At 37.6% G+C, this 25,446-nt stretch overlaps 1 protein-coding gene across 5 annotated transcripts in view; it reads left to right on the forward strand.

The window, feature by feature from the left end:
- LOC127453096 (DNA-binding protein SATB1-like) overlaps nt 1-21,595 on the forward strand; it is a 78,049-nt gene extending 56,454 nt beyond the window's left edge. For 4 of the 5 annotated variants that reach the window (XM_051719178.1, XM_051719182.1, XM_051719183.1 and 1 more), the window contains 2 exons: nt 12,831-13,037; nt 17,742-21,595. In XM_051719178.1, coding sequence (XP_051575138.1) covers nt 12,831-13,037; nt 17,742-18,314 — 780 coding nt within the window. In that variant the 3' untranslated portion in view covers nt 18,315-21,595. The remainder of the gene's footprint in view (nt 1-12,830; nt 13,038-17,741) is intronic. The other variant, XM_051719180.1, reaches the window with a different exon arrangement.
- Nucleotides 21,596-25,446: the final 3,851 nt, after the last annotated feature.

Here is a 25,446-nt window from a genome sequence, read left to right on the forward strand (position 1 = left end):
ATTCCTGAACCGGAGACCCAGATGTCTAGGAAATTATTTTTGCAAATGATTTATCGCACAAAAGGCAGTGCTCTCTTCCAAACAAAGCCTTTTCTTTGTTGTTTAATGGACACACAAATCCGCATCCACAATTGCTGTTCTGTTTCTGTTTCCTTTTGAGAAGACTAGCATTGCTGCTCACCACCAGGTTCTTAAAGGGACAGTTCACTGCCCCATCCCTCCCCCACACCTTGCACACAATTTTTTTTATAATTCAGTCATCATTTACTCACGCTGATGTTATCCCACCGTATGGCTTGCTTTCTTATGTAAAACAAAAAAAGATGATGTTAGTCATTGTATGAACAGGCTTCACCAGAAAAACTATGCTAACATTTTCCTGGCTTTTTCCTGGTAAACAGCATAACTGAGCTGGTCAACTAGCTAGACCATCACCAAACCGGCATTAACCAGTCTAGACCATGCTGGTCTAAGAGGGTCTTTACAGCGGGGTGGTGTCATGGATTTCGCTGTTGTATGATTTTTTCTTTCACGGAACACAAAAGGAGATTTTAAGTAAAATGACAGTCTCAGTCACCATTCACCTTCATTGTATGGAAAGATGTAATGAAAGTGAATGGTGACTGAGACTAACATGTTGCCTAAAATCTCCTCTTATGTTCCATGGAAGAAAGAAAGTTAAACTTATTTGGAGCAACATGAGCGTGACTAAATGATCGACCAGCTAGACCAGCACCAAACCAGCCTAAACCATTCATGCTGGTCTAAGAGGGTCTTTACAGCGGGGGTGGTGACCATGATTTCTCTGTCGAATGACTGTTTTTCTTTCATGGGACTCAGAATGAGATTTTAAGCAGAATGACAGTCTCAGTCACCATTCACTTTCATTGAATGGACAGAAGTGCTAACGTGCTGCCTAAAATCTTCTCTTGTGTTCCACGGAAGAAAGAAAGTCATGCTGGTCTTTTCAGCAGGATGGAGGTCAGGGTTTCTCTCTCTTTCTCCTCTGTGAGTAAGGTACTGTTAGAGGTGGGCCGTTCTCTCTTACTCTCCTCTGTCAGACCACACAGGGCTTGTTCTGAGGCCCATTTTCGCTAATCTGATCAGGCAGGCAAATACGCCGGGAAAAGCTGCTTTAATGATCCCTCTAATTACCTCAAGTCAATACCAACTGTATTATTAGACTCTGGGAAAATATTCCATTAGGGTTCCCCCCGCGGGACTCCCTGCACGTAGCGATGTCACACGCCGCGCGCCCCCATGCTTGTAATTAATTTTATTTACACACGCAGGAATGCACAAGGTCGCACCTGCAGCCCAGAGCCGCCTTGCCCGGCCCCTGACTCACCCGCTTAATCAGATCTGTCATAATTACCGTTCTGCATGCTTCTGACACATGCTGCGAAATATTTCAATTTAACTGCAGCCAATGGCTGCGGCGGACGGTGCTCGCGGCGGACAGCAGCATCTCTCCCGTTGCCTCACTTTTTCTTTTCTTCTAAATTTCTCATTGCACTCAGAAGTTTGGAAGTATGCAACCAGCATGCTGCCATCTTCACCCAGTGGCACTTAGTTCTGGAAACCAGCCAAATCCTGACCCACTGAGTATTAGCTCTTCCTTATGTCCCAAAATCTACTTATAGTTCAGTGAATAGAAAAATCAGATATTTTTGTGCATTTCCAGTCAATATTGTTTAAAAATACTTTCATATTTATTTTTTTGTATTTTTTTATTTTAGTGTATACAGGTCTCATTACACGAACATGTCAACATTTTTGCAAAATGAAATTTCGTACCTTATTACATGTTTGGTTGCATTTTCCAAGTGAAATGTCCATCGGGGGGCATCAAAAGCGAGTTTAATGGTGTCATTATCAGACGAGGTTTCTAAGGTGAATATTAGATGGAGGTTTTAATGAGTAAAACAAACCTCCCTTACCTAAAATTTAAACTTAAATCTAACCAATAGTGATCTACAATCAAATGAGAGGTGAACAAAACAGATATCCTTACCCTAAACCAACACCTAAACCTAACCATTAGTCCGAAATTTGTCCGAAAACAAAATGAGAAATGAAAAGCACATTTTCTGAAGCAACCACTTCATCTCGTGTTGCTTCCATGACACTCTCATCTCACATGTCAGTTTGCTGCTGGACTTGTCGCAAACCACGGTCTTCAGAGTCTAAAACTCAACACTCTATCAGGTGAGCTACTGCGGAAGCTAATCACATTGAAATAAGTGCGTAAATGTAGGTGAGTTTGTTATACAAGTATTAAAATGTATGGTTTTCAAGTGATACGTGATAGTGAAAGTGTTTCGAGTTCATAACACAGCACTGTTTTAGTGCGAAAAATGACTGTTAATCAAACGTTTGAAACGCACAGATGCTGTAGCGCCTCCAGTGTTAATTTCACTTGGAAACTGCAACGAAACATAGAATTCGACACTTAAAAGTCAGTTTGAATAAATGTAGTTATACTATAGTAATGTTCATTCTATGAGGCTAGGTTGAGTATATAAGTGTATCTATTTATCGTATATCGGAGTATATCGTTATCGGAGTATATCTTAAACCCCACTTTCTAGTTATCTGTATCGGCCTTTGAAAAATCAATTTCAGTTGACGTCAAAAAATGGTACTCTCAATCAGCGCGTTTACATGCACAGTCTTACACCAATTATGCATAATAAGCCACCAAAGTGTAAGGTCACGTGAACACCTTAAACTGTTCTCCTTTATCGGGATATGGTCAACCTTCAACTGGTTTAAGCATAAATCGGCACATGTAAATTTTTGCCAATTACACAGATTTTGCATGTAAACGCCTTACCTGCGTTCTTACTGACTTATTTAATGTGCACAAGTGTTGTGCGAATTACTGGAATAATCCAATGATTTCAGATCCTACGTAAACGTGGTTTTCTTGCATTGTCTGATTTTTTTGAAAAGCTGATTTTTGGTTTTTAAGCGCACTCAGTGACCCCTGCGTTATATTCAACCATCGTCAAAGTTCGTCCAACACTTTCCCACATGAACGCCTGTCATAAAAGTGAACAACTTGATCTATTTTTGCTATTTCAAAGCAAACTTGTGCATTAATTAAGAGTGCTGTTGGAGCTGACATGTACATGTAGGTTTTATGCAGTTTTAATCTGTAATTCAATAAGATCAGGCATGATTTATCTGCTTAATTACTCTCTGATATTAGCAATTAAACTCCAGCTTTGAATTAAATCTTAATCACACGCTTATAATTGATGGACTCGCATTTCTCATAGGTTGCGCGTGTGTTGTGAGCTTGTCGCAGGCACGATGCTCTTTGTTTGAAATATATTAGGATCAACATACTTACACTATTGCTTCCTACTCTGTTTTTTGCTTCTTTTTTTGGTGTTTCTTGAAAATGTGGACCTTGCTACTGTACGGGCTACCTAGTGCTTCTGCATTCCTAATATTTCGTACAAATATTAATATACTGTACACAGTTGCATATCAAGGTGCAAAGTATATTTAGATTAATTTTTTTTGCCACAGTTGTTGTCAATTAATAACTAATTTGTGCTCACTTATGAGGTCAGTTCTTTTGTTTCTTACTAGAAAAAAATATTTCAGATGGTGGAAAACAATACGTTTTTAAATATTTGACTTTATCTGTCTGCGTGCCTGCTTGCAATCATTATGTTTTGCTTGATTTTTATTGTAAATGATTGCCTCTTTCATAGTTTAGATTTGATGTTTTATCTAATGCAGCAACATTCATATGTTTTAAGTGCGGCTTCAGTGTTCAAATACTTTTTGGGGCCCCCTTATCTGAAAAGTAATTGAAAGTTCACAGGACACATATAAATGGCATGTTGCTCAGCAGGTCCCACGCTGCTCTTTATCTCTGCATAGAGAGATGTCTAGATAGATGGATAGACATTATTGATCCCTGAGGGGAATTTTATGCACGAAAACAGCATTATACATTGATATGTTGCAATCAAACAAGCCAAGACAGAACACATTGTGCTATAGCATTACATACACACTGAGAAACAGGAATCTTTTGTCCAATACAGGCTAAATAAAAATTCCCTCTCACCATCATGGCAACCAGAAGGTATTTATAGCTCTCATTTAAAGGAACCTTTCACTAAAAATGGAAAAAAAAATTGAATGATTTCAGAAGACTTGCAATATGACAGATAAATCTGTGCTCTTTATGTCATTTTGGTGCTTGACAGCCTCAGTCTCCTTTCACTTTTATTAAATGGAATACAGCGGGCAGGATATTCCTCCAAAATTCACATTTTATGTTCCACGAAAGAAAGGCATGAAATGAGGGTGAGTAAATGACCACAGGATTTTCATTTCTGTTGAACTATTCCTTTAAGGATCGAGGCAGTAAGATTTTTATTTGCCTGACTGCATCTGTGGGGATCGGATACATCGATGTTTGTGTAGAGTTCATCTGGGGCACTGGCCTGGTTTTCTCTTCCGCCGTGCCAAGACCATTTGAATAAATACCGGGAGCAGGTCTATTTGCATAGCAAGATATCCAAAAAGACAGTCCGTCCCCTGCCTATTTTTGGCCCATGTTTCTTTTTTGCTTATTGTTGCAGAAGATTCACATATGCCGTGCCAACACATTAATACATTTCAGCCAACAGATGGACTTGACGCGCACACGGCGAGTCCAATTCCTTCCTTCGTACATCCACAAACCCCACACATGTTTGTTCGTTCACTCGCAGACCCCCACACGCAGATGAAAAACAGGTTTGAGCACACTGTATTATCTTCTGAATTGATCTACATGACACTGTCTTCCAAAGCTGAATCGCTGCCAGATTCCGCAGGGGCGGCGTAGCAGGAAACAGTAATGCTTTTGTCTGGTGAACGCCGCAGCCCTCTGCCTGACATCAAGATGTTTGTTTCTCGCTTTTGTTTTTACTTCAATGCACTCAAGACTGAAGCCATAACAATGGATTAGCATCTTTATTTGAAAACAATCGAAACGAACGAAAAAGAATGATTCTCTGACATCTGCCCCCAGACTTGTTTTTTTGACAGACGTACGTGTAAGCAAAAAAGGAGTTTTTGTATTTGTTTAGTAGTTAAGGCGCTTAAGGTGTGTCCTTGGGTCTATCGGGGCCGTATCTCTAACGAACCTTGCAGATTTGTTTGAGAAACACAGCCAAAGATGTTATGACTGATAAGACAACAGCCATGACAACTGATCTGGAAACAGCAGTCTCTACATCCTAATTTGTATATTATCCATTCTATACAGTATGCAAAATTAGGATTAGGTGTTTGGATGGCACACTGTTTCCTTTGAGTTTTCGAAGTATGTATTGTGCGTCTGCAAACAAAAGTGGCGAGAAATGCGAGAAGCAGGTTTTTTTAAATGCATGGATATGAAAGTTAAGTAATTTTGAATTGTAAATATAATGTATTTAGCTATAATGCATTAAAAATGTGTGGGCACTCCAATCTAGTTAACGGGTTTGGATGAGATCCCTTAATTTCAGTGGAGACAAAATTTTATGTTACGATATTTAAAGACATTCTGGAGAATTGCATGCTCCCATATTTGTCGCAACCCTTTCGAGAGGGCCCTGTTCATTCTGTTTTATAGTTGTGTATATACTGTATATGTAATGACGCTTTTCTCTTTTTATGTGACTGTGATGATTGTTTGCCTCAATTCTAATTCACAGTTTGCACATTTTTCAATCAAATACTGTGTAATTTAACAGTTTCTTTTACAAAAAAAAAAAAGTCAGATAAATACTGTATGCTGTATCCATTCCATTTATGAGAATATTTTGCCAAAAAACACGCTGTTCAAGGCAATCTCCCATTAATTCCTATGGGGAGTTCTGCAGAGCTTGTCAGAGCGAGTGACCGTAACCAAGGGGGGCGGGGCTTAGCGAAGGGTCAATTCAAGTTTGAAGTACATTTGTTTTTACGAGCCGCGTCAATTGGTTGCAGCACCTCAACAAACCTCACAAGTAGCTGAAAAATGGGAACCGCTCACGGATGAAGCACAACAGAATACAGGAATCTTGAGATGTGATTTTCAAAGTTTCCAGTGCTTTTAAAAATAGCACAGTCAGAACACAAGAATGCATCCTGTGTGAACTGGACACATTTGCAAAACAGATTGCTCTCTATATATACACTATATATAACATGATAGTTAAAAAACGTTCAAAAATTAAAAAACAGATTGCCCCATTTAATAGCTTCAATGTAGTTAGCTACTTTTTGTTTGTACTTTTTTTTTTGTACCTAATATAGCTAACAAATATCTTTAAATAAACTACAGTATCTTGACTGTAGTTTAACTACTTTGAGTAGTTTGTAGCTTGGGAAGCTCCAATTTCAAAATACTTTCCCTAACTCTGGTCCCAATAGAGTGCAATCCCATAATTGTTTTCATAGCTTTGATTATTTAGGATAACTTGTAAACCTTTAAAGACAGACCTACCGTGAGCTCTGAGGTTGTTAATAGATGATAAATGCTTCTGTTGAAACCATCAGTCCATGTTAATTCAACTTCTTTTTTTTTAATCATTTTTAATAGCGCAATGTCTGGTGAAGAACTACTCTACCCGTGAATCTAAAGAGAAAGATCCACCAATCAAAGAATCGTGGCTCTGCAGCAACCACCTACTCATAAGACACGCAATAGAGTCGGTCTCCCTACACTCTCAAACTATTGAAAATATTTTTCAATAATATCAAAAATATATTGGTTTTTATACTTGAAATCAACAACTTTAGCTCAATACTTTTATACCTTTATTTCCATTATCAGAATCAGAATCAGCTTTATTTGGGAATTTGTCTTGGTGACAGGAGCTTCCAGTGCACAACAATACAAAAACAATTCAAAAACAGCAGCAAGAGATAGATAATAATAAAAAATAACAAATAGTTATACACATACGTACATAAACACACAGACACACACATACATACATACACACATACACATACGTAGTGCAGTCTAATACAGATCTGTTATCTGTTATGTACAGTGCAAATACAAATCTGTTATGTACAATACAAATTTTTTTTTTTTTTGTTTTGTTTTTTTGCAGAGGAATTAAATGGCAGAAGAGGTTGGATTTGTTGGATAAATATAAAAAAAGACTAAACTGAGTACTGCACATATTTATTGCTCAATGGGGCAGTTTAACTGTTCATGAGATGGATAGCCTGAGGGAAAAAAACTGTTCCTGTGCCTGACAGTTCTGGTACTCAGAGCTCTGAAGCGTCGGCCAGAAGGCAAAAGTTCAGAAAGGTAGTGGGCAGGGTGAGTGGGGTCCAGAGTGATTTTTCCAGCCTTTTTCCTCACTCTGGAAGTGTACAGTTCTTGAAGGGGGGACAGGGGGCAACCAATAATCCTCTCAGCTGTCCGAACTGTCCTTTGTAGTCTTCTGATGTCTGATTTCGTAGCTGAACCAAACCAGACAGTTATTGAAGTGCAGAGGACAGACTCAATGACCGCTGAGTAGAACTGTATCAGCAGCGCCTGTGGCAGGTTGAACTTCCTCAGCTGGCGAAGGAAGTACAACCTCTGCCTGGCCTTTTTCATAATGGAGTCAATGTGTGTCTCCCACTTCAGGTCCTGTGAGATGGTAGTGCCCAGGAACCTGAATGACTCCACTGCTGCCCCAATGCTGTTTAGAATGGTGAGGGGGGTCAGTGTTGGGGTGTTCCTCCTAAAGTCCACAATCATCTCCACCGTTTTGAGCATGTTCAGCTCAAGGTTGTTTTGACTGCACCAGACAGCCAGCTGTTCATCCTCCCTTCTGTATGCAGACTCATCGTCATCTTGGATGAGGCCGTTGACAGTGGTGTCCTCTGCAAACTTAAGGAGCTTGACAGAGGGGTCCTTGGCAATGCAGTCATTGATGTAGAGGGAGAAGAGTAGTGGGGAGAGCACACATCCCTGGGGGGCACCAGCGCTGATTGTACAGGTGCTGGAAGTGAGTTTCCCCTGTCTCACAAGCTGCTGCCTGTCCGTCAGAAAGCTGGTAATCCACTGACAGATAGACATGGGAACAGAGAGTTGGTGTAATTTATTCTGGAGTATAGCTGGGATGATGGTGTTGAAAGCCGAACTGAAGTCCACAAAAAGAATCCTTGCATATGTCCCTGGTCTGTCCAGATGTTGCAGGATATGATGCAATCCCATGTTGACTGCGTCATCCACAGACCTGTTTGCTCAATAAGCAAATTGAAGGGGATCTAGAAAGGGTCCAGTGATGTTCTTCAGGTGGGCCAACACCAGTCTCGCAAATGATTTCATGACCACAGATGTCAGGGCGACAGGTCTGTATTCATTAAGTCCTGTGATTTCTGGTTTCTTTGGGACAGGAATAATGATTGAGCGTTTGAAGCAGCATGGGACTTCACACTGCTCCAATGATCTATTGAAGATCTGTGTGAAGATGGGGGCCAGCTGGTTAGCACAGGATCGAAGACACGCTGGTGAGACGCCATCTGGGCCTGAAGCTTTCCTCGTCTTTTGTTTCCAAAAGACCCGGCTCACATCATCTTCACAGATCTTAAGTGCAGGTTGAGTAGCAGGAGGGGGGAGGAGGGGGTTGCAGGAGGTGTTGGTGTTCGTGTGAAGTGAAGGTCAGAGTGGGTGTGGGGTGTGAGATTGTGCCTTTCAAATCTGCAGTAGAACACATTCAGGTCATCAGCCAGTTGTTGGTCCACCACAGGGTTGGGGGCAGGAGTCCTGTAATTTGTGAGTTGTTTCATGCCACTCCACAATGGGGCAGGGTCATTAGCTGAAAACTTGTTTTTCAGCTTCTCAGAGTATCTTCTTTTAGCCACTATGATTTCCTTGTTCAGTGTGTTCCTGGCCTGATTGTACAAGACTTTATCCCCACCCCTATAAGCATCCTCTTTGGCCTGACGAAGCTGCCAACATCGTTGTTGAACTTTAAATAAGTCCTAGTAGGAATGCACATATCCTCACAGAAACTGATATATGATGTAACAGTATCTGTGAGCTCATCCAGGTCTGTGGCTGCAGCCTCAAAAACACTCCAATCCATGCAATTGAAGCAGGCTTGTAGTTCCCGCTCTGCTTCATTGGTCTGTCTCTTTACAGTCCTTACTACTGGCTTGGTTGATTTTAATTTCTGCCTGTAGGTTGGAAGAAGATGAACCAGACAGTGATCAGAGAGTCCCAAAGCTGCTCTAGGGACAGAGTGATATGCATCCTTTATTGTTGTGTAGCAATTATCCAGTATGTTCCTGTCTTTGGTGGGGCATGTGATGTGCTGTTTGTATTTGGGCAGTTCACGTGTGAGGTTTGCTTTGTTAAAATCCCCAAGAATAACAATAACTGAGTCCGGGTATTGTTGTTCCATGTCTGTGATTTGATCAGCCAGGTGTTGCAGCGCTGCATTCAAACACGCGTTTGGCGCGATATACACACTCACCAGAATAAATGAGGAAAACTCCCGTGGCGAGTAGAAAGGCTTACAGTTAATAAAGAGCGCTTCCAAATTAGGACAGCACATCCTCTTTAACGTTATTACATCTGTACACCAACTTTGTAAAAGCATGTTTCACCGCCTCTCGTTTTCCCTGTTAACTCCGCGATCCGCTCTTAACAGCTGGAAGCCCGGCAGATGTAATGCTGTCCGGAATGGCTTCACTCAGCCAGGTTTCTGTGAAGCACAAGATTATGAATCTTTAATTGATTATGTCTTTGCAATGCTTCATGGGATTTTAGTTCATTCCTTCATGAAAGATGTTGTCTTAAATGTCTTTTTGTTTGATTTTTTAAACTGAAGTTTGTAATGCTGTGATTCAACTTGGTTTGGTTCATTAGAGCTCTTTAAGGATTTTATGAAATCCTAAGAAAGTACTATCTTACTACATTCTCAAAACTATGTATATTCCCTTCACTAGTACACACTTTTAGAGCATAGCACGAGTATGCGAACTGGGGCTACAACCCAGTGATTCTGTGGAGCTGTTGGCTGATTTGGGAGCGGTGGACGTACCGAGGGCCAAGCGATCTGAGACCGGTATTGTCTCAGAGGACTCTAAGGCCTGGCAGAACAGCCTCAGGCTGAGCGGAGGGGATGATGAACCAAATGAGATAATAAAAATGTGTTGATGGTGCCATGTGACTGTATGTGGACAACCACGACTGTCTGGGGCTCCTGAACTCAATCCAAAGTTTATTAATGTGTTTGCTGGCATGTTGGTCAGGGTGAGGGACATAAACACCATGCTGTTCTCTCACAGAAGAGTCCTGTGTGGCTCTCATTGGCAGCTTGTGACCGTTCGGCCCTCACACACACATAGACACGCTATCCTGCTAAGCTGGGTGAATCTTACGCATGAATTCAGTCATTGTGTGCAAGAGAAATATTTTTATCAGAATGCCCCACTGCTTTTTATACCCCGAACACAATAGGGGCTCTGGTGGGCTTCCTGGCCCTCTCATGCTGGACCTTTTGACCCAATATACCAACCACAACCCCTTTTCTGCACATTTGGGAAAGATAATAGTAAAGTTAGTGAATCTCACGAAACCCATCAGAAAATATGTCAAGTCATATTTCACATGATAAAGTCACCAAAGTGTTCAAAAGATAAAATCAAAACATAGAAATAAGAAATAGAAAAATTATATTTTGCTTTAAGAAAATCAAGGATATTTTTTAGGATCATTTTGATTTTATGCATTGTGACATTATTTTCATGACAATTAAGCACTCCTTCTTATTACTGTAATGCTAAATAATAATAATAATAATAATAATAATAATAATAATAATAATACAAGTTTACTTTTTTATTTTAGTAGTTTTTAATAAATAGGATTTAATAGTTTAATAAATTAATAATAAAAATAATCATACAATTAAAAAATAATATTTAAGAACGTTTAATAAATTAATAAAAATAATAACAAAAATAAATTATTTAATAAAGTATTTATACATCATGGTAGTGTATGTTGCAGTGCCTATAATTTAAGAAAAGAAACAAACATTGCATTATAGTATTATGCTTAATTGTAATGAAAATAAAGTCACAATGCAAAGATATTAATGATCATATATATATATATATATATATATATATATATATATATATATATATATATATATATATATATATGACCCGGAGGGTTTTGGGTTTAGATAGACCCAGTTACCTAAACAAAAGAAAAAAATCACAATTGATTTCTCCTAAAATTCTTCCAAAAACAAATCATCTGCATTATGCCGTCCACTTTAATTGTATATCTCTATACTTATACCAAAGCGACTTTTTTATTTCTCCAAAGGAATTATAGGAGAAACACGTTAAACAAAGTTGACATATAAATGAAATGCAACTGAGAACTTCACTAAAGACTTTTCAGTTACAAAAGAGCAGCCCGTATCCAGGCCGAACGTTTTATAATGCTCTCTGTTTATAACTAGGCAGTGGAAGAAATGCAATTGAACAAATACAAACAGTTTTTCAGGTCTTTAATTGGCCCAGAGAGCATTGCACTGTCTCTGTAGCTCTCCATGAGAAATCCAAAATTGTATCTGTTTTTTGTTTTATAATGCAACTATATTATTACTAATACCTCTGTTTGGTTGGGTTTTAGTTTGGTTGCACAGGTGTTACAATAATGTGTGTTTTTTTTTTTTTTTTTTTTTCAGTAGCTTGTTCTGTGGCATGGTGGGATTTCTTTACCTTTTTATCCACAGCGTTTGCAGATGTTTGATTGAGGATTATTTCATGATAGTGTGGTTAATGGCTGCTATAAGTTGTGTGTGTTTGAACTGCATTAGGCTACAGACATCATAGCAGGAACAAGAGTCAAATCCCTGCGCAAGTGTGCATGCAAGTAAAATAATGCAACAATAAATGTGGCAGAAGAACAAGGTGAGCTGTGATGAGCCTCTGTCTCTCTCTCTCTCTCTCATGGGCTTTGCCTGGCCTTTGGGAAGAGGGAACATGGGACAACGGAAATGCTGAGTTATCTCTGCCATGCAGCACTCTGGTGTGTGTGAGTGTGTGCTGTGTAATCCTATGGAAATGAAAGGTGCTGCCACGCACTGGTGTGGAGATTATGGCATCACTTTTGTAAGTGTGCCAGGACTGGACTACTGGAACACACTCTAGAGTGCTCTTATTTCTCTTTCATTTGTATATTTGCAATTTCTTTCCTAAAACTGGAATGTACACATATATTTTACTTAAAAGTTAGGTGTGATTTTTCTGTGCCACTAGCAGCATCAAACGGAATTGTGATTTGTTTGTTTAAAAGGCCCGTCTGGCTCAACCAATAGTATTAGTTTGGGCCGGGACTACGAGTTTGACCGACCAATGGCAGATTTGAAAATAGTCACTTACTAGTTTTGTCCCGATTATTATTATTATTATTATTTTTTAGAAAATGCACACTTCAGCATTATTTTCTAAAGAATGTTAGAAATTAAAAAGTACACATGAATTATTGTGAAAATATGGAGGGGGAAAACACATCCTCCCATGTGGGGATGTGATTTTTTCATCAGCCTGTTACATGTCTAACATGTCCATACAGGCCCATGAATTCAGTTACAAATGACTTTGTCGGTAGTTCAAAAAGAACCTGGCATTAAAACATATGTTTCTTAACTGTAAACCATAGATATCCACTTACAATAAAAAAAAATAAAATAAAAAAAAAATGACTAAATGAAACCATGTCCATAAATGTTTACTTTTTTATCGTACTGTATATGTTCTCTATTTGATGCGTGATCTGCATACTGTAAATGTGTTATCTGTGTGTAATTCTGCAGGGCTGGCTTTGTGAACTCCTGCGCTGGAAGGAAGACCCGTCCCCGGAGAACCGCACACTCTGGGAGAACCTTTCTATGATCCGCCGGTTTCTCAGTCTGTCCCAATCAGAACGGGACGCCATATACGAGCAGGAGAGCAACGGAGGACAGCAGCATCACACTGACAGACCCGCTCACATGCTGCACATGCCCACAGACCCCCTACAGGTCAGTGTCTTACAAACACACACCAAACTCTTATATCACAGTAGGAGTTTTATAGCCTATTATAATATAATATTTTATATATAATATATATATATATTTTTTTTCGTATTTTTTTTCTTCTTCTTCTTATTATTATTATTATTAATATGATGTATGTATTTTTAATATGATGTGGTATTTTTTAAAATCCAGTGAATTAAATAGTTGACAAATGAAAAGTGCTTCATAACATTTGATTATTTTATTTTTATGTGGTGATGGATCCATCACTTAATGAATGCAAACCAAAGGATATGATTATTCATAACAAATCTGTTAACTCTGGCATTAAAGCAAAAACAGCTTCACATTATTTCACAATTCAGTTAAAAACAAAAGACTCAAAACTAATAATAACTAATATTATACCGCATAGTTCTCACTCAAAGTTCTGATTGGATGAACAACATTCAAAGCATGCCAAGTAGCAAATATAAACAAATATAACTTGTCACCGCACATCAGTTGATTTCTATAATTTCTATATTTCTATCATTTTTATTAATGCAGAAATTTGCAACATTGCTCGGCAACTGTATACAACTAAACGCTACTTTATGTTGTGTCTGACAATAGTTCTTAATAACGTTCTTGTCTTGACATTGTTGAGACACGTCCCTCTGTGTATTTTCACATTAGGTTATGTATCTTAGTCGCATTAACGTGTAGATAATGTGAAGCAGTCTTATCCGTTGATAGCCACACAAATATAGCAATATATATGGAATAGCAAAATCTCTGCTAATTTATGTATTTTTACAGAACCGTCACATGGAATATTATAACGCCATACCGTCAAGTATGCACACACATATAGTATATACACAGCAAGTGCGTAGCAGCCGCGGGGGACGTAGGGGACACGTCCCCTGCACTCTTTAAAAAGGTGCTTTGGTCCCCTGCACTTTTTCAAGCTAAACCCATACCGAGTCCAAATGGTGGATTTGTATACAATATTCTTTGCGTTTTGTTACTTTGGGTTGATTGAGCGACCATCCAGCCAATCACAGGTGAGTTTCATGATCCGAAACAACCCTTACGTAATAGGCCATCAGTCAGAAAGTCTAATCAACGCAACTCCGTTCATTTCTACAAAGTTGCTTTCAACAATGCTCATTTACCCATGTTTTTAATCAACATTGATGTTGTTTTAAATTAATAATCTAGAGATGAGGAACACACAAACAAGAGTTATTTATCGGCATATCGTTGATTACCAGCATTACGTGAAATGTACTGCAGAACAAAAAGGACAATCCTTCTTTGTAAGTGGAGTTTATATCAGCACCTGAGTCTTCATTAAGTCATGCTTTTTACATTATGTTTGTGAGGTAATAGTTTGATCGGTTGTTTTTGCCAATTTAAGCAGATTACTAGATCTGTGTTAAATATGTAAAGCTATTTTTAATATCAGCTCCTGTTTTCTACCTCTATATTAGTGTGCAGTCAACAAACTGTAGGAAAATAGATAGATCTGCTGTGTTCTTAGGACACAGGCGTTTTACTGAAGTGAATCGACATGCAGACGCTTTTTTATGCATGAAAGCGTTATTGAAACGTTATTGAAACTCATTATAATTATTATAAGACTATAATTGTTGTCTTTTGATAAAAGTCAAGCACAACAGCTCACAAACTGTAGGGAAATGATAGACTTGCTTTGTTCTTATAATGCTTAAAACCTCAACTAAAGTCTCTTTGTAGGTCTGTAGACAAACTTATTTTAAAGGATTAAAATTTGATTTGATCGTTGATTCAGTGACTAACTCATTGCACACAAGACACTCATTTGTCACCACTTTCTGGCATCACCAGAAATGGCCACTGAACACTCGAGCCACTTGGATCAATTTAAATCCCACAATCACAAGCACAGAGTAAAAAATGAAATTGTGCACATGTGCAATTCATTTGCAATACTTGAATCTTTAAAATACTACAAATACAAATATATAATATATTAATATAATACTTATATCATACTTATATATTAATATATACCATTAAATATTAATACTGCCCTGTAAGTGTTGGGTTTGTGCAAGCCACCTACTAACACCTGTGTCCCTCCCACTTTTATAATGACTGCTACGTCCCCAATTCACAAATACGTACACACACTGACCCACTCTGTTTTGTGCAATCATTTGGTTTTCTTTACATGATTTTAGTCTATTAGTTTATACCAAAATTATGTCTATTTAATTTTCTTTTGATCACTTGGAGTTTTGAGGAGCTGTACGACTCTGTAAAACAGCAGTAATTCAGTGCTCCCTTGCTGTGTAAGCAAAACAGTCATTAGCAACATCATTTGTCTGCGTTTAGATATTAAGGACAGCTGGCTATTTTGATAAATTCATCACTATTCAGAATCCATATTTAATCCTAAAAATCCCTCAAGTTCGTCTGGTTACAGCTGCGTCTTTGATCAGATTATTTTGTTTACTTGCAAGCATATGGTCAATCCAAGAAAATAGAAAAACATTTATTCACTTCCATTTTCACCACTTAAGGCAACGGCATCCTTATACAGCTGGTTGTGTTTTAAAGATTTGCAATTGTTAGTCAAATGTCTTCTAAGACACGCAGTGGCATAATAAACCAGTAAGCCTCAAGAGGCTGCTTTACACTGATTTTACCACGGTTTAGGGGTTCTTAAGCACAACATAAGGTTCACTGTTGTTGGTATATAGATAGACCTGATACATTAATAAAGCTTTACATTGTGGCAACAAGTTTTCAATGTGAAAGCACTACTTATATTTTCCTAAATGTTTCTTCAAAATGTAAAAACGTTGTTCAGTGTAATTTACCGCATGTCAGTGCTTTGTGCATTACTTTGCTGGATAATATGCTCTTTTATTTCCATTTAGTTCTGCTCATTGTATTCCTAGTGTCTTTGATATGTTATCTGTTGAGTGTTGTGTGTTTGCAAAATGTTATCAAGCATTCCGGGTGCTCTTGGGAATGTCCCAGGAAAAGCATTCTGTATGGTGTATGGAAAAAAGCAGCTGCCTGCTACAATGCCCCAAACTGTCAAACAATGGCACATTTTAGAGCAAATGTGTCATATATTTACAGCGATGTGAAAGTGACCTAAACACAGACACTGATAGCGCTCTGTACATCTCTCGCAATGCCCACACGGCCCAATCTTGCTGCACATTGAGTTTTATTTTTACTGCATTAAGCAACAGCTTTTGAATAGGGCTTGATAAGCAATCAACAGACCTGCATTTTGTTTTGTTTGTTTTTTGTGGGGTGGGGGGGGGGTGGGGGGGGGATTTGTGTTAACAGCCGTACATGAAAAGGAGTAAACACCCATTTATATACTATATATACAGTACAGTTCTAGAAACTGTTGTGGGTGAAAATCCCAGGAGATCAGCAGTTACAGAAATACTCAAACCAGCCCATGTGGCACCAACAATCATCCATATGATTATCTAATCAGCCAATCATGTGGCAGCAGTGCAGTGCATAAAATCATGCAGATACGGGTCAGGAGCTTCAGTTAATGTTCACATCAACCATTAGAATGGGAAAAAAATGTGATCTCAATGATTTGGAGCGTGGCATGATTTTCACGCACAACAGTCTCTAAAATGTACTCTGAATGGTGCCAAAAACAAAACACACAGTGTATATACGTAAACAGTATTACAACTTCTGGCACTTTTAGCACTATGGACTTCTAGAAAGTAAATATTTTTCACACTCTCACTACTTTATTAGGTTTGTCTATTATCAATGTCCACCAGTGTATGTACATGTATCACAAGAGATTTATGCAAAAAGAAAAAAAATTAAAAACATCAGTCTCACAATAAATAGTGAAATGGTTTATGTTTATTTCACTCTTATTTTCTTTAGATTATTATAGTTTTAAACATGTAATAATTTGTATTTTAGAATGGATTTTCATTTTAATATTGAAATTCTGGGTCTGGGACAAGGCTAAAACATTCAAATCTATGTATTAAAGGCATTTGAAAAGGACCCAAAATAAATGATAAAGGCCTGGTAAAAAGTTAATTTTAATATGACATTCATATAATAATAATCAGATAATAATCAATAATAATAATAATAAAAATCACCATCTGGTACATTAATCTGCCTGAAGTTGAGGAAACAACCATATATATTAAATTATGTGGTAATGCCTAATTATTTTCTCAATTAACTTGAGGGACGCAAACCAAATGATAAGAGTACTCAAAATAAATGAATAAGTCTGGTATGCGTTTCACTCAATTCTAAATGAATGAGCCACATTCAGAGTTATGGTAAAATGCACATGTGACCACAAATCAGATGAATTCTGTATTAAGCGACATTAACGGCATTAGTGTCACCAAACAGACTTGCAAAAATAATAAACAGGTTTTCAAATGGGTTTTCCAAACAAGTAAAATAGTCCTGCCCCAAACTCACGCCACTGGTTAAGCCAATGTTGCGGAGTCGAGCTGGTCGGGATGCTCAAACAAACAGAGCAATGTTTTGATCGTGCCACAATGTGTACACTTTTCGTGGAAATAAACCTATAAATGGCTTACTTATAGTTGTCTCTGCAGGTTTAGCTGGAATTTTAACATTCTGTGTAGAAATATAACATACATCACCTGTAAGTTGACATAGAGCATCTTTCTTTCACCCTCTCAGGCTCATCAACAGCCGTCCTCTCAACTCCAGGTGCCCCTGCCCTTGCCGCACCCCTCCCAGCCGCCTCTGTCCCAGCAGCCCTTACATCAGCAACAACAGCAGCAGATGGGACCGCGACTCCCCCCGCGACAGCCCTCTACGGCTTCACCCGCCGAGTCTGAGGATGACAACCGCTGCAAGAGTCGCCAGGGCAACCGCATCTCCATGGAAGCGCTGGGCATCCTGCAGAGCTTCATCCAGGACGTGGGGCTTTATCCGGATGAGGAGGCCATCCACACCCTCTCGGCCCAGCTGGACCTGCCCAAACACACCATCATCAAGTTCTTCCAAAACCAGCGCTTCTATATCAATCACGCCGGCAAGCTGAAAGAAGGACCCATCGGGTTCCCCTCCAACAACAACAACAACAAAGACGAGGGCCTGACAGACTTGAACGAGGGCGGGTTGTTAACGGAGCTCGACGATAGCATCCAGACCAACAGCACAATGTTCTCCATCAAAATCGAAGAGCACCTGGCGTCCGAAACGCACGTCCAGGGCCAGGCCCAAACTGAGCAGGAGGCTAAAGAGTGATGGTGGCCTCGCTTACCTCTTTGTTTGCATTGAAATTTTATTCTCATACCTCTCACGTTCTCGCTATCTGTGTTCCATGGGCGAAACTGTAAGACTTTTAAAGTAAGACTGAATAATGCAGAGGTAATTAACTTTCACAGTTTTGTAAAGTGTGTATGATTTCACTGTAAAGACTCATGCATTATTTCAATAATCTGCACAACTAAACAAAATCTTAAAAAAAAAAAAAAAACTCTTAAAGGGATAGTACACCCAAAAATGAATTCTGTCATTATTTACTCACCCTCATGTTGTTCCAAACCAGTATGACTTTCTTACTCACATGGAACAAAGAAGGTTAATTTCTGAAGAATATCTTGGGCCCCAGTCACCATTTATTTCCATATAATGAAAGTGAATGGAGAATGAGGCTGTCAAGCTCTAACATGATAAAAACTTAATATGTATAAAGAAATTAAAAAAAAGAGATTTTCTGTGTTGAACGACATTAATTTGGGTTTGTTTGTCATAAAAAGCTATCAAATGGCTTCAGAAGACTTGAAATAGAGTGCATGAGTCATATGGGCTACTTTTATTATACATTTATGGAGCTTTTGTTATTGTTTCAAAGCTTTACAGCCCCAGTCCTCATTCACTTTCATTATGCACTGCAAACATTATTGTCTTACTCAGTATTTTGTCTTACGTTTTCCAGTGAAAGAACCTATACATCCTGAAAGCAAAATGGCACAAGATATTAGGACTTGTTTTCAGAGTAATCTGACCAAATTTGGTGCAGTTCATGCTTAACACAAGTAATAACCATTTGCCAATGGGGTAAGAAAAATGAAAGGAAAGGAAAGCAAGCTTTTTTTTTCTTACCCCATTGGTGAATATTTTTTTGTATCTTGTTATAAACCTGTCAAAATTTAGTTTGATTTCTCTGAAAATAAGAGTCAATACATCATTTTGCAAATCAAGTAAAAGTATCTTGTTTTAAGTATGTTTAGGTATCTTTACATACTGACAAGAAAGTGATTTTTTACAGTGTATGGCCTGAGTGGCCGGGATATTTATATTAAAAAAAAAATCATATTTTTGTTGCACGGAAGAAAAAAAGTAACATGGGTTCGGAAAAACATGAGTGTTAGTAAATAATTACAGAATTTTCATTGACTGGGTGAACTATTTCTTTAAGTCAACAGTATGTTGCTGTGGATATTTGCCGACTGCCCTTGTTGTCTGTTTTTACACTGATTTCGAACTACTGATTTTAAAAAAGGAAAAGTCAACGGAGTTTGATAGACTTTGATGTTTACGTATGTGATGTTAACTGGATTTTTTTTAAATGCATGATATTGGAGAAAAGGGGTAGACAAAGGCCTTAATGATGAGGTACTGGGTCGAAGCACTGCTGGCTGATGAGTTATTTTCTTTGAAATAAAAAGAAGAATCGCTCCGTCTCTGAATCCTTTTGACCTGCAGGTGAACCGGGGAAAACGGCTCAATCTTATTATTTGGTTTGAAGAAATATATATATATATATATATATATATATATATATATATATATATATATATATATATATATATATACAGACATATATATTAATTGTAAAAAAAAAAAAAAAAAGATATATATACAGTCTTAAACTATGCCAACAAATGCCTTGTACTATATACTGTATGGCACTGCCGATGTTAGATTATTTAGCAAAACTTTGGTCACTGTAAAATTCTGGATTTCCACAGTTTGAAATGTGAATCACAACCTCGTTTTCAGCATCGTTTCGGCATCGTTCGGCATTATTTATTTTTTGGTTCATGCCGTGTTCTGATGTAATTACGTTTTCCGAACATTTTACCGCCACCTGATGCTTTTCGTTTTACTGATCTTTTTCTATTTATAAAGGTAATTTTGATGGGCAGTAAAATCAGAAAGTGTCTTAAGCGTTTTAAATTGAAAATGTGCTTTAACAGTTGCCTAAAAAAGTGCTGTATGTCGAGCAACTCAAGCGAGCTTCACAATTAATGTTGTATGCAATTTTTACTATCATGCAAATAAGCTTAGGTAAAACGACTAACCTATAGATCACCTTAGAGATGAAAACATATGCAATTGGTGTGAAATTGATGTTTTCAGTGTGTCTTCCTTTGGTTAATGATCCAATTCAAAGCTATTCCTGTATAAATATGATGTATAAAAAAAGTGTTTCTTTTTTATGAGTTTATTGCAATGAGAACACCAGTTATTTTGTTACGACTGACTGTTTTATAAGTGTTTCTCTGTTTCTTTATGCAGAAATGTTCTAACTAGGAGTGGTTGCTGATCGTTAATGACACAATTAAACCGTTTGTATTGTACTTCTGAATCTTTGCGTTAATGTGACGATGCATTAAAGATATCCACAGCACAGGCTGAATTTAAAAAGCTAGCAGAGACGTTCTTGTTGGTCTTTCCAGTATTATATAAGGAATACCCTCCTGGGGGGGCGGGGCTGGATAAAGTCATATTAAAGGTGTGTTTGAGGGTAAATAGATGGCAGGTGTTAAGTCTTTGTTAATGAGATGATCTGCAGGGATTGGAGGTGTAAAGCTGTGAAGGTGTGTTGACTTCTCAGTGAACTCCAGGTGAAGAGCTGCATATGGAAAACTACTTTGCAGATATGGAGAACCATCCACATGGAGGTAAAACATCAGTGACCTCTATGTAACCACAGATTCCTTTTTCCCTTAAAACATAAGCCCCAAAACATCACAAATGTTTTGTTGTATTTGCAGACATTTTTAGGGATGATTAATTAAAAGATCATGATATATTCTTTCAAGTGCAAAAAATTACTGCTGACTTGAAGAGGAGGATATAAGCAAGATTTTTTAAAATGCAAATCAAGTATCGCTCTAAACTGTTCAATATACAGTACTTTTGTGCATATATATTTATATGTATAATGAAAAGCCATTGCTTTGACAAAACAAATGAAACAAACTTTGTATATGCATATTCATGAGGCAGGAGAGAGGATACATGCAAGTTTGTACATAACTGTAATATATATGAAAGCGAAAATGCATAACTACAGGTCTGCAGATTGTTTGCTACATTTTTTTCTTGTCAAACAGACAGCAATTTAGACACAGGCATTATTGCAAATGGGGGCCTAACTTGGAAGGTTTTTGTTTATTTTCGTTTTTGACGTTTAATATTTTAATGTGTACACTAACAGGTATCACAGTTTCATGAAAATGTTAAATAAAGTTCCTTGTACCATGGAGGCCCCTGACTGAAATGTATTCCAATGACAGACAAGCGTCACAGTTCATTTTCTTTAATCAAATCAAACATTCAATGCATCAGAAACACAAATAAAGTTATTAGAATGAGAGTGCTCTCCATGGAACTGTTCTGTAATAATAAGGGAACGGTATTTGGGCATTAAAGTCAACGTAAAATAAAAAAATTTTAAGGGGAGTGGAAAAAAATAACATTTGGTCATGCACCCTCATGACATGCCAAACACATAATATTCATTCTTCCATGGAAAACAAAAAATAAAGATATATCCTGACCACTCTTTTTAATATAATGAAATTAAATACGGACTGAATCTGTCAAGTTCCAAACTGACAAAAAAGCATCATAAAAGCAGTCCATATGACTCATGCACTATGTTCCAAGTCTTCTGAAGTCATACAATAGCTTTGTTTGAGGAACAGACCCAAATGTAAGTTGATATTCAATTATAATCCTCTTCTCCTCCAACTCTCTGAATCGGACTGTTAAATTCATATGGACAACAAAAATGGGGCATTGACATGGTATTCAAATATATGAACACACATCGTATGAACAGCACACACCAATACTGGGCCAAATAGTCCAACATAGTCTCATGACAACATGTAATAATTCGTACAAGACAGTAAAATCGTAAGATATCATACAACTTGGCTGGTATGAAAAGGTACGACAACCATGAACTATGATTTAGAATATATGGTTAGGTTTAGGTTTGGGGTTAAACATTGTAGTTGGTTCGTTGGGGTCTCTGTTGGAGTAAAAGTCATAAGAGGTGGCGAAATTGTAAGATATCATATGACTTGGCTCATACGAAAAGGTGAGACAGCCATGAACTGTGATTTGCTACTTAAAAATGTAAACACCCCTAAGTGCAAGATGATGCCATCAATACTTTTGCTCCATTTTTTAGGAAGAGAAAACAGTACATACATCTGCTAAACTTTTATACACCAGGATATAAACAACATTGAGCCCGTTTACAGTACATGCACACCAATACGCTAATTACTCCCAAAAATCATCTTATTTAAAAAATCGGACAAAGCAATAAAACCACATTTTCATGAGATTGGAAATAATGGCGTTATTTTCTGCTTTTGATGTCACAGTGTGGAGTGGAGTGATGTGCGCAACACGTGCATATTGGATAAGCCAGTAAGAACTCTGGGAAATTTGTTTACATGCAACACAAAATCAGGGTAGTTGGCAAAAATCTTAAGCCGTTTATGAGCTCGCACTGATAAGGAAAGCTGTTTAATGCGTTTACATGAAAACACACATTGTCAGCTTATTAAGCATAATTGGTACATGCAAATGCTCTCATTTGTCTCGTAATAATTTGTACACGTTGGTAAAATCGTAACATATTGTACGACTTGGCTTGTATGAAAAGGTATGACTTTTATTCCTGTAGAGACAAACCAAACAACAAATATTCTATTGTTCATGCAACACAAATGACTAATGGATGTCAATAATCTGCAATACGCTTACCTCATATCGTAACCCCAATGTTTGTTTTTTACTTCCTTGGTACACAAAATGGATTTTCCTATTAGAATCATGGTTAGGTTCTGAGTTTGGGTTAGGGGTTAGACTTTATGAAAACATTCAGGGTTTGGGATTAGGGTTCAACTTCGAAAAAAAAATTATTGGTTTGTTTATTTTTCTCTGGGGGAATAAAACTTGTTGGTTTTTGTACGAGCCAACTTATACGTTTCTTTTAAGATTTCACCATCTCGTACCATTATTACGACTTGTCATGAGACTGGTCATGTTGAATAGTTACTTATAAGTATAAATGACATTTCTCTCATTATTTGCTATACATAATAGGATCGCGTTCAATGCAAATGATACATGTGATGTGGCCTTCGAATATGGCTCTGCAGAAGGCAGCTTTATTTTAATATTTACCTTCTGTAACAGTCTTTGCTTCAGGAGAGTCTCTTAAGCCTTAAAATGATGCCTATGTAGGAAGCTCACTAGGTTTTCAAAAAGAGCTGAGAATAGACATTTGAAAAGACAGATATCAGTTCATCCTGTCATATTTAGCAGTCAGTCACAGAGTCGCATTAAAATAAAATCCATCCAGAGAAAACTGATGTAATGCTACAAATGATGAACCCCATTGTTACAAATTGCTCTGCCATCTTTTTCAAAATCTGGGTCATTTGGAGTCCCTGAAATCACACTACTGGCTCAGCCATGGCTTCTTGGAACGACCTTCCGGATAATTGTGTTTTCCTATTTCCCTCCCTCATACTTTAAGCTAAATGTGGCCCTCTCTCTTATGTTATGTAAAGTTATCTCTCTGGCATCATTTTTAAACTAATTTTCAGTGAAGTTTAAGAATGATGTATTGACTTCACCCCAGATAACATTTGAAATTAGGAAAAACAAGAACAAAGCGCTCATAAAATCTGCCTTAAAGTCAGATTAATCTAATGCTTCATGTTACCGTCGTTTTAGCTAATCTTGTTTGAATTTATGGCTTTTTGTTAGATCTAAAAAACTGTTTTCTAAAGGTTTTCATTGCACAGCAGACTGAATTCTCAGTTATACAAGAGCTGTTTAGATTTTCACTGTTTATGAGGATTTTGTAACTTTACTAACTTATATATGTGCAGCCTGTCCAGCTTGATTTGAGGAACAGACCTTAATTTAAAATCTTATCCTTTCAAACCTCATTTGCACTTCTGCATATACAAACTTGGTGTGTCGTGATGGGTCACAATACATGCAAGAACCAATGCTGTTTCGAGTCATTAATGTCAAAACTGGTGGCATGTTTTATCATGTTTATAAATGAATTACATTTTAAAGCAATTATACACAAGAATGAATTCAAAGTCTTGACAGCATCTGAAAAGCTGTTTCAGAAAAAAGTTATCAAATTTTTATAAGATTATAAGAAAAAACATAAATAAAGTGTACCGATGAATCGTATAAGACCTTGAACATGCATTAAGAAAATAAAAAGTGTCTATTTTGATTTCAGGTTTTCATTGCCCACATAAATACGTTTTCGGTTGAAAAAGCCACTTTCTGTTTCCCTTTATTCACCGCAGGGTTCACCACAACTTGTATGAACAGCAGTAGTACAACTACAAGGCTTGAACAAAAATATAGTGTTAATTGGTGGCATATGCTACTGTTTAAGCCAATAGTCCACGTTATTTCAACTTCTTTAAAAAAAAATCATGTTTAAAATTGGAATTCCTGCTGACGAACTACATTACCCACGATTCTGCAAAGAAAGATCCACCAATCAGAGAATCGCAGTCAACAAAGAGCAGCAAAAGAGATCTGCAGCAACCACCCATTCCCATGACACACTTTGAAAGATGCAATCGGTCTCCCTACACTTTCAAACTGTACATATCTGGATATTTTGCAATATACTTTAAATGTATTGATTATATAGTAATGAACAACAACTTTAAATCAATGGTTTTATATTTTTCCATTTTTCAGTCGATAACCTCATGCGCAATGCGTCATGGGAATGTAGTTCATTACCTCATGAAAAACGTTAGTCAGTACACAGTTGAGTACCTTTGTCTTTTTGTCATTTTCTTTAAAACTTTTTTTTATTTAAATCAAAATTTGTAATGTTGAGATTCACCTAGAAGCTCATCGGTTTGGTTCATGGCTTAGAACTCTCTCTCTCGCTCTCTCTTTTTTTTAAGTACTTTATGAAATCCCTATAGAAATGGGATGAAAACTTCCGGAAACAAAACCAGGCACTGTTGCACTCTATAGCCTTACACACATAGGCGGCACTTCAGCACATAACATACACAACAGTTTAGATCGTCTTGCATTGCCTTGCCAGACAGCGAAAGATGCA

Source organism: Myxocyprinus asiaticus, chromosome 15, assembly GCF_019703515.2.
Source record: "Myxocyprinus asiaticus isolate MX2 ecotype Aquarium Trade chromosome 15, UBuf_Myxa_2, whole genome shotgun sequence".
Classification (NCBI taxonomy): Eukaryota; Metazoa; Chordata; class Actinopteri; order Cypriniformes; family Catostomidae; genus Myxocyprinus; species Myxocyprinus asiaticus.